Below are 10,113 nucleotides of genomic sequence, written 5' to 3' on the forward strand. Positions count from 1 at the left end.
ACCCCCCCTCAATACCAACTATGAAAGAAGATTGGAATAGGTGGTATTGGACATAGGTTGCCTTTATAACATTACGCGTACAAGGTTAGGAATATAGGTGTGGTTACATTGAGATTTAAAACAATTTCTCAGTGGAGTTAGAGGCTGATACAAAGTTAGCCTCTGACTCTTTGTTAGGACATTTAGAAGTGATATGTCCCATTTGTTTACACTTGTTACATTTCATTTTGTTGGGATATTTGATCCAACAATTATTTGCCAAATGACCCACCTTTTTGCAATGGACACATCTTACTTTGATCACTTGATGTGACAAAGCTTATTCTATATTCGATGAAGTTGTTGCATTTGAAGATTCAGCTTCTCCCTTTGGCCTCTTTTCTTCATCAAGACAAGATTGAATGACTCCTTCAAGGGTGGGATTAGGTATGTTCTCTAGGGTGTGACTAAGGTGGGGTACACCTTCTTGACTGCTTTTAGTAAAACAGCCACTGCATCATCTTCATCCATTCTCGCATTCTTGCACAGGGATTTGCAAGAAGAGGTGTATATGTTGCAGCCACCTGGTTTATGAGGATGTGAGTCACCCCCTGAGCATGTTTGCAGGTTGAAGAAAGCCTTGTATGGCTTAAAACAAGCACCAAGAGCATGATCTTTCTGAATATCTTGTCACTATTGGCTTTCATGTAGCCAATGCAAATCTCTCACTGTATGTGAGACACAGTGATAGAGGGGTTGTGCTTGTTGTTATCTATGTAGATGACCTGATCATTACTACAGGGGACCATGATTTAAAGATCTTTGATGTAAAGATCTTGCTTAGATAGAAGTTTGAGATGAAGGATCTGGGGGGGAGCTCAGATATTTCTTGGGTAGGTCACCACATGGTATTGGATTACTGCAGAGACAGTATGGCTTGGACATGCTATCCAAGCATGGTATGACAGGCTGTAAGCCTATCTCAATGCCATTGGATCAGAATGGCAAGTTGAGTGCAAATTCAGGAGAGATTTTGGAGGATCCTACTATGTATAGGCACATAGTAGGAAGCTTGATCTACATGATGATCACCAGGCCAAATTTGAGCTATGCTGTTGGGTTGGTGAGTCAGTTTATGCAGGTTCCTTGGAAGCCGAATTTGGATGCATTGAGATGCATACTGAGGTATGTGAGGTCTACTTTGCATTGTGGACTATTTTATGAAACTGGGACAGAGATATGTGTACATGGGTACATGCTGATTGGGCTCGTAGTATCTCAGATAGAAGATCTACTAGTGGCTTCATGTTTTCTTTGGGGAGTGTTGCTCTATCCAGTATAGAGGCCGAGTAGTACAGAGGTGTTGCTATGGCAACATGTGAGGCAGCTTGGTTGAGAAAGCTACTTGTAGATTTGGGTCTATCAGTGGATAGACAAGTTGTCATTTTCTGTGACAACATTAGCAGTATACAATTGGCTAGGAACCCAGTTTTTCATGCGGCTCACATGAAGCATATAGAGGTCCACTATCATTTTGTCAGAGAGAAGGTTTTGGCAGGAGACGTTGACCTTGTTTATGTTAGCACACAGGATCAGGTCGCTGACATCTTCACCAAAGCATTGGGTACAGAGAAGCTCCCCAGATTCAAGACTTTGCTTGGTGTACATGAGATGGAATTGAGCTCGAGGGGGAGTGTTGAGATATCAAGCTTATCTAATGAGGCAGTGGATACTGATGACCTGCCTGGGGGATAGGCCCCACACTTACACCACTCGCATGGTTGGTGAGATCATGGGTGATATGCAGCCAGTGGGATGACAGGCTGTGTGACAGCCATTCTAGAGACTAGCATAGTTATAGCGCCAGCTCATTTAGTTGGGTTCACACTATAGAGAACCCTAGTATGTATTTGGTTGAGTACCTTTTCATATTGTGTGTACTCTTATCTTTGTATATGGTGTGTTGAGTGTTGTGTGAAGAAGAAGAAGATTTTCAGCCTCTCACCTTGTGTGTTCTCTTTTAAGAGTACCTTTTCATATTGTGTGTACTATTATCTTTGTATATTGTATTTGGTTGAGTACCTTTTCATATTGTGTGTACTCTTATCTTTGTATATGGTGTGTTGAGTGTTGTGTGAAGAAGAAGAAGATTTTCAGCCTCTCACCTTGTGTGTTCTCTTTTAGAGTTTTGTGAGTGTGTGTGTGCTTGCAAGAGCTCAAGCTCTCTTCTCCCTTGCATCTTTTCATTCAAGACCTCCATTGGAGTCATAGAGAATGTTCCCAACTTTTGGGACTTGGTGTCTATGCTAATCATAGAAGAAAAGTCTGTGGGTGAGGACTCTTCTTCACAAAGCAAGAAAACATCATAACATGCCTTCTAGTCTAATTTAAGTAGATGCAAAGATAGAGGTCATGGTCGGGGCCAAGGTGGTGTCCGACATGGAAACCAAAATTATGAACAACAATAGTCCAATGATTCACAACAGCAACATCAAGCATATCCAGGTGGAAGAGGCCAGTCTAGAGGCAGAGGGAGCCAAAGAGGCCAAGGTGGTTAGCAAAGAAATCAAAGTGCAAATAGCATGGAGTGCTATTATTGTGGTAAACCAGGGCACATGGCAATGGAATGCTTTTAAAAATAGAATGACATTAAAAGTGGAAAGTTGCAGCAAAGAAACTATGCATCATTAAGTAACAAGGTGGTGATGACACAAGTGAGGGGCTATTTGTGATGCGGCACATGATTAGTTCCATAACAGGAGATGTGTCAGGATCTAAAGATATATAGTATGTGGATTCTAGCAGTCTAACCACATGACCAGTCATGGTGATGAGTAGTTTAGAGACATGTTGAAAATGGAAAAACTAGATTATGTTAAAACATATGATACTGTGCATCCCATTGTGCATGTTAGTAAAGTGCCATTGTCTATGAAGGATGGAAAAATTAAGTACTTGGCAGATGTATTTCATGTTATAAATATTACAAAAACCTTTGTTTCTATTAGACAGATGGTTGAGCAAGGTCTGCAAGTGAGGTTTAATCCTCATTAAGGATTTTTTGTGGAAGACTTCAAAAATCAGTGTCACTTGGTTGCAAAGGATGATAGAAATGGTAGGATGTTTACTTCAAATATGAACATACCTGAGATCAAGGCCGCAATGTTTGCACACGGAACATACATAATTGCAGATATTGACATATGGCATAAGTGCATTGGTCATGTGAATATATAGTGGTAGGCTGAAGTCTATGAAAGCCTAAAATATTGTTATAGATTTGCCAAAGTTTAAGGTTGATGGTATGCACGAGGTATGTGAAGCATGCTAGTTTAGTAAGCAGGCCAAACATGCTTTCCCACATAAAAAGCATGTCATTACAAGACCATTAGATGTTATACATTTAGATGTATGGGGATCGACCAAGAATGTAACAATTCCCCATTATAGGTATTATGTTACATTAATTGAACGATCACACACTAGAAAAGTGTGGGTGTATTTCATGAAGGAGAAAAGCGAGGTGTTTGCTCACTTTTAGAGATTTAAAGTCTTGGTCAAGAAGGAAAAAGGCTTGCAAATAAAATGCCTATGATCAGATATAGTGGGGGAGAGTATTTCTCTAATGATCTCAGTGAATTCCTTAGAAAGCAAGGGATCAAGAGACATTTTATATACAAGTACACTCTGCAACACAATGAGAAAGATAAAATACGCGCATTGTATAAGTGGCACATGCCTTGATGGATAAAAAGAATATGCCACATTAAGTTTGGATAGAAGAAGTAACAACTGCTACATTATGAACAAGACACTCAGGACTACGAGGGTTAGATACCGCATTGATAAGTTGAGATATGATGGCTATATAGCCCATCATTATTCTTACATGGTTAAAGCAATACATGAGTTGGAGCCTATTTATTTTAAGTACAAAACACCCAAAACTATGGATATTATGGCCCGGAAGCTAAGCATGACACAAAGTTGCTACTCTCACGAGGGGAGAAAGGGATCCAAGCCTCACTTCCTTTCTCTTAAGATTGGGGAAAAGGGATGTTCCCCTCTGCCCTATATAGGGTTTGGGAGCAATATACAAGTCATACATATATTATAGGATCTCCCCTTATCAAACATCCCCCCTTTCACCCTAATGCCAATTAAAGTCTTCTCCTTCCTTATATTGGGATTTCAAGTGTAAGTGTCATGTAGACTTTCTTATGCAGATAAGAGTTAAATGGATCTTTGGGGGCCTTGTGGTGGTGGTGGTAGTTATCCTTGTTTGAGCCCTTGAAAAAAAATGTTACACACACCTCATAGACTATATTAAATGGAGGCGAGCTAACAAAAGTTTCCAAATCATATTGCTTAAAGGGTTGAGACATATGTTAATTAGTTTGATCTTACATAGAGTGTATAATTGGGTGTAATGTGTTAAGTTGAATGTGTCAAGCTCTATCGTGTCTGAGAGAACATCATGGATACTCTTCTTAATAATTGATTGACATTAAGTAGGATGATAAACTTGAGGGAGTCTCAATTGAGTTTCTTGTGTGTTTGTATGTAACACTCATGGTTAAAGCATCCTAATGTTGCAATTGTTCGTATGATGATATGAAAAAATGTGCTTTCCACCCTTAAAGTGCAATGATGTTTAGGATTTGGTAATTATTTCCTAAGATAAAATGTGCTTTCCACCCTAAAAGTGCTATGATGTTGAGGATTTGGTAATCATTTACTAAGATAAAAAGTATATTTACATGATCTCATAGGCCTACAATGCTACAATTCTTGGATGTTGCACTTAGTAACAAAAATTATCCAACACCATCTTAATTCATTTGAATTTATGGGGGTATTTTAATTACATAAGTGCATTCACATGCTATATCAATTTTTAAAACATGACTTTGAAATTATTTCAAACAACAATGTATCCTAATGAGATCCTAATCCTATGTGTAGAAAATAGGACAATAGTACCAAAAGCCACATTGAGCTTCTTTTGAATGCTAACAACAATGTATCCTAATGAGATCCTAATCCTATGTGTAGAAAATAGGACCATGTACCAAAAGCCACATTGAGCTTCTTTTGAATGCTTCACAACAAGTACCTCATGTTTACCCAAACACTTGCAAAATCTAGGCATGCATCAGTTCTCAAAAACACTATAGCAATAATCCCTTTTGATAAAAGTAGTAAAAAATAATCAACCTTGATCTCTTCTTGCTCTCTATGACCTTTTCCATATTCACCTCCAAGTAAGCAACAGACTATATGAACCCTCTTTTTTTTTCAAACATTGATAGTGTGACCATTGATAACATCTTCTTCTAGGACTCTTAAAATCACCATCTCATTGCATCAAAATAGTTAGGTGATGCCTCATCTTCACCATATCAGTTCTAGAGTGAATCTTCCCCTTATGTTTTGTAAATGGTGGATCTTCTTCCAAGAAAACATCTCTTGTAACAAAACTAGCATTTTTTAATTGTGTGAATAGGCTCCAAATGAGCCTTAAGCACTGAGGGGTTTAGTATATCATGATCGTACATGCTTCATTCAAGTATTTGGCAACAATATAATGGATGCCTACATGGAAAAAATCATTATTGTTGTGAATAGCCACATATAGGCCAACTTTTTTAGTGTGTGTATAAATAATACATGGAAATGAAGATACAAGGGTTCTCTATAATGAGGATGTGTGCTATGCAAACATCAGTAGGTTTAATGTGTCCCTATGGTATAACAAGTTGCTTAGTACATCGAAGCCATGAAGAGTAAGGATAATAGAACCACCTAGCCCACATACAAGAGTGGTCCACATGTAGGGGTCCCATGTAGGGGTTAGGAGGCATCATGGAAAAGGGACATGTTTTCCCAAAGGCCAAAGGAGAGGTGTTGGATTTGGGTCTAGATTTTGGTGGATAACAAGAGTTTACTCTTATATATATTTGTTATGAGGCACTCACATTTCCAATTTGAGGGGAGGCATGTTGTTCTCCTATTTAATGGTACTCAAGGAAATTCGAGGGTTCTTCAAATGTGTATGATTGTTAGATGGTTTATGAGAGAAAAATTTATCAAGGTATGATGAACTTGTAAAAGGGAAAAAGGTAATGTACATGCCTTTTATAGGTTAAATGGGCTAGATAAATGGAAATCTCTAGTTACCTGTATTACATGTGGTCACATGAAAAGAACTAATCACATGCTTCTTGTGGTCTATCCATGTTAGATCTAGAAGCCTCTATCAAAGGCTATAAAATAATGTACTTGGTGGCTCTTATATAAAGGAGATTTTCATGAATAAATTTATGTGAATTTGTGCCCATTATCTTATTAAGTTTGTCTCTAATTGAGTTTTTATTATCTTAAATATTTTACTATGGAATTTGTCATTTTCTTTGATCCACCCTAGCCATATGTACAATTCTCACTTTCTATCAAAGTATGCAGAACTAGATGTGTGTGTGTGTGTGTGTGTGTGTGTGTGTGTGTGAGAGAGAGAGAGAGAGAGAGAGAGAGAGAGAGAGAGAGAGAGAGAGAGAGAGAGAGAGTCTTTTGAATTCATACAGACAATAATGTCCGTATAGAAACGTGGATTTGTTATATAAAGAGTATTTTTTAGGTACTTCAAGTGTGCCAACATGAATTTTGAATAAAATAGGCATGTTTTTTAACGTAAGGTAAATATTCATAAGTGTAAAGATCTTGTAACTCAAAGAAACAATTTGAGCTCACTTTTTGTACTATATTGAGTGGCTTGAAATGCATGAGTCTAATAACTTTTTTAATGGGCATAAAGCACAATTTGTACACTTGACTCAGAAGTTCCCAACACCTTTTGGCCCACCAACAAGAGAGTATCCATGGTTTAGAACTTTAGATTGTCCACACATTTTTGGGCAGGCATGAGCCTCTAGGACCAACACCACCAATTAAGGGTATACATCATATTCAACCCATAGATTCAAAGGTTTATTGTGGGAGACAAACTCTTGAACTTCGAGTTGTGTAGTCTTTCTAGTGCCAATAAGGGCGCCTGGGACAAGAAATGATGTGCAAAGGAAAGCTAGAAGGTTAAAACTTTAGAATGAGAAGGTAAGGCTATGAGTAAATAACATGCTTTTCACAATCAAGGACCAAAAACACTTAGAAGAGGCACTCACATGGTTAGGAATTTTTCCCCATGACATGAATAATAATAACAATAATGATGCATTATGCATTATGCGTTTTGGAATGGTTTGGTGGAAAGGCGTAGGTTAGTGCAAAATCAAAGGCAAGGAGGGAATCTACTTTTGTTGCAACAGACCGGGAAGCAAAAGCTTTCACTTTAATACTTTCATGAAGGGCCGGCTCCTCACACTAGTAGTCCCTCATTGAAATTAACGAAAGTGGGTTGGTAGCTAGCAAAAGACATAAAATAAACTAGGGGGAGACAAAGGGATCCACTCATGAAAATTTCATTCCATCCAATTAAACAAGAAAAGAAGAAAAGCCTAAAGTTTAAACCTTCTAAATCAACACACTTGATTCATTAGAAAGGCGGCCACGTGAAAGTGAAACCTTGCCATAATTAATGAAATTGGTGAACAAGAGTCACACGCCAAGCTCTAACGATAACTAATCGAATCATTGAAGAATCTGAATTAAAAACACTTGATTTATGTATGATCGATTGGATATATATGTATGTATTGGAATATGTTAAAAGAAGAGAGAGGATTTAAACATATTATTATTAGGCTTGCTACTATGAGCAATCTTTTCTTTTGGTGGCTCACTATTCAAGATGATTTTGTAAATCCATAAAACCCTAATTAGTTTAAGTAAATGATGAAACCATTAGATCACATGATGGGACTGAATGACTTGAATTTTTATGGAACCAAAAGCCAGTTGTGAACCATACATTTTACTATGACTCGATGGAGACATACATATACTTGTGACTTGAAATTAAAGGTAAGACATTAGGAAAAAGGGTGCATTTAGAGAAACATTAGGAAAAAGGGTGCATTTAGAAAAACATTAGGAAAAAGGGTGCATTATAAGACACATAAGTTTGGGCAGGCAACCTTAGATTTATCTTCTTTGTTGCACAATTGTCATCTCCACTTTTTCTCCCCTAGGCTCTAGCACACAAGGTAAGCCTGTTTTGTGCATTTACCTGCTCTGTCTCCATTGCTGCATGCATACACGAAGCTTTCCATACATCCATAAAAAAAGATTAAGCTTAGGTTTCCATAGATTTATGAAGAGATCAAGCTAAAATATGTCCATACATTTATGCAAGTCTAAGCTTTTCCCCATAGATTAACCTATGTGTATACGCTAGGTCTATGACAAGATGAAGGTGAGATTTCTACAGGTTTATACACAAACTCAGTTACATTGGGTTCAAAGCTTGGATTATAGATGAAAGCTTAGATTTATAACTATTTTCATAGCTAAAGGGGTTCAATATTGGGATTTCTGATACGAAGCCTAACAGGGAAATGAAGCAACATAGGGGCTCCAGGGCCTCTTCATTATTATCAGTGAGAATGATAATCCTTGTCATGGTTGCCATTGCAGCAGTCCCATTTCTCATTGCGCACTCCCTCCCTTCTCTCAAATTCATCTTGTTTGAGGTATTTCCAAGCTTTTGGGTCTTTTATTATCAGCTTGCAACACCGAGAAATCTCTTTGTTCTGTTGAATTTGATCATATTCAGCATATTCGCGATGACCCATTTGCATAGGCAGCCTTCATCATCACCATTGCCATTGCCAACATCTCATGATCATCATGGACAAACTAGTTCTGCAGCAAATCAAGCTACTGTAGAAGAGATTAAGGGTAATGATCAATGCGCTGCAGTGATGAAGCTCACTGATCAGTATGGTGCAGACGATAATGATCAAGCTTTGCAGACGATAATGATGAAGGAGACTATACTGCAGCATGCAGAGAAGGCAGACAGTGCAAAAGAGGCGGCATCTGCTTATGCGGAAGAAGATATGAGCCCTGATGCTGCAGTGGAAAGCAAAAGCGCAGCTCCGAAGGCTGCGTCGGAGGTTCATCGACCGGGCTCTGCAAGCAAATCAAGCAATGATAATTCAAGGTTAGGAGGTGATTTCATTGACAACCCACTGTCATTTGACGGTAATTATTTCCGCCATTCGATTATACCATCAGAAGGATCGATCTTTAAACGAGATCAATTAGAGAGACCATTGCCGTCTGCCCGTTTCACAAACAAGAAGGCCGGTAAGCTGGCCATTAATGAAAGGTCCAATAGCCCGTTGAGGATCTCAAGGAAAAGAGCGGACACATTGGATGCAACCTGGAAGGCGATTTGTGAGAACAAAAGGCACGCTAGCCCTCTTAATCGCCATCATAATCACGCCAGAAAGACAGATAATTATGGCGCTAATGACGGGATTAACAAGGCTAGGGGGTCACCATTATCACCTTTGTCCCCCACTAAACAAAGATCCCACGTGCTAAGCTCTTCGCCTGACCATTTTGCAAGAGCTGTGGTGAGGAGGAGAGAACCCTCCATGCTCCTGCGAGAGGAATTGAATGCTAGGGTGGAATCATTTATTTCCAAATTCAATGAGCAAATCCGGATCCAAAGAGAGCAGTCTTTGCTCAATTACATGCAAATGGTTGACAGAGGAGCAAGTTAATTACTCCACTAATTAAACTCTCTTAATGCCGTTGTTTATCAGTCTCTAATCTTGCCAGAGTTACCTGCATCTTAAATGCCTGATCAAGTCCACCATGGAAGCATGCCAAGCTTTCCAAGATCCTCAATCTAATCACTCTTAATCATGCCAAGCTCACGATCGACATATGACTCTGTTTTGTCCAGCTTTATCAAATCATGCCAAGTAATTTAACCATCTAATCTCTCTCTTATATCAACTGTTGGAGAAATCTAATCACTGCTGTAATGTCATTTACCTTCATCTGGTGGTTTCTTCATATTGCCAAGGCCCGATTGTACTTCAACAGCAATAGATCGATCAAATCTAACCTCATGCACTTGGTTTAACGCGCGATGGTATCGCATAATCAACTTTTTATTGCTTTTAATAGCAAACACAAGCTAATTATTTGCTAGCATTAAGCTTA

At 38.6% G+C, this 10,113-nt stretch overlaps 1 protein-coding gene across 1 annotated transcript; it reads left to right on the forward strand.

Annotated features, from left to right (window-relative positions):
* The first annotated feature begins 8,096 nt into the window (after positions 1–8,096).
* Positions 8,097–9,910, forward strand: LOC147617839 (uncharacterized). The gene has a single exon (XM_086775584.1). It carries the CDS (start codon positions 8,490–8,492, stop codon positions 9,663–9,665), a length of 1,176 nt encoding a protein of 391 aa, XP_086631710.1. The 5' UTR covers positions 8,097–8,489; the 3' UTR covers positions 9,666–9,910.
* Positions 9,911–10,113: the final 203 nt, after the last annotated feature.

The sequence above is a fragment of the Cibotium barometz genome, chromosome 36 (genome assembly GCF_041138505.1).
Source record: "Cibotium barometz isolate CiBa-2024 chromosome 36, ASM4113850v1, whole genome shotgun sequence".
Lineage (NCBI taxonomy): Eukaryota > Viridiplantae > Streptophyta > Polypodiopsida > Cyatheales > Cibotiaceae > Cibotium > Cibotium barometz.

Excerpts from the sequence above, each read along its gene's own strand:
- LOC147617839 (XM_086775584.1), top strand. The coding sequence starts at position 8,490 with ATGAAGCAACATAGGGGCTCCAGGGCCTCTTCATTATTATCAGTGAGA.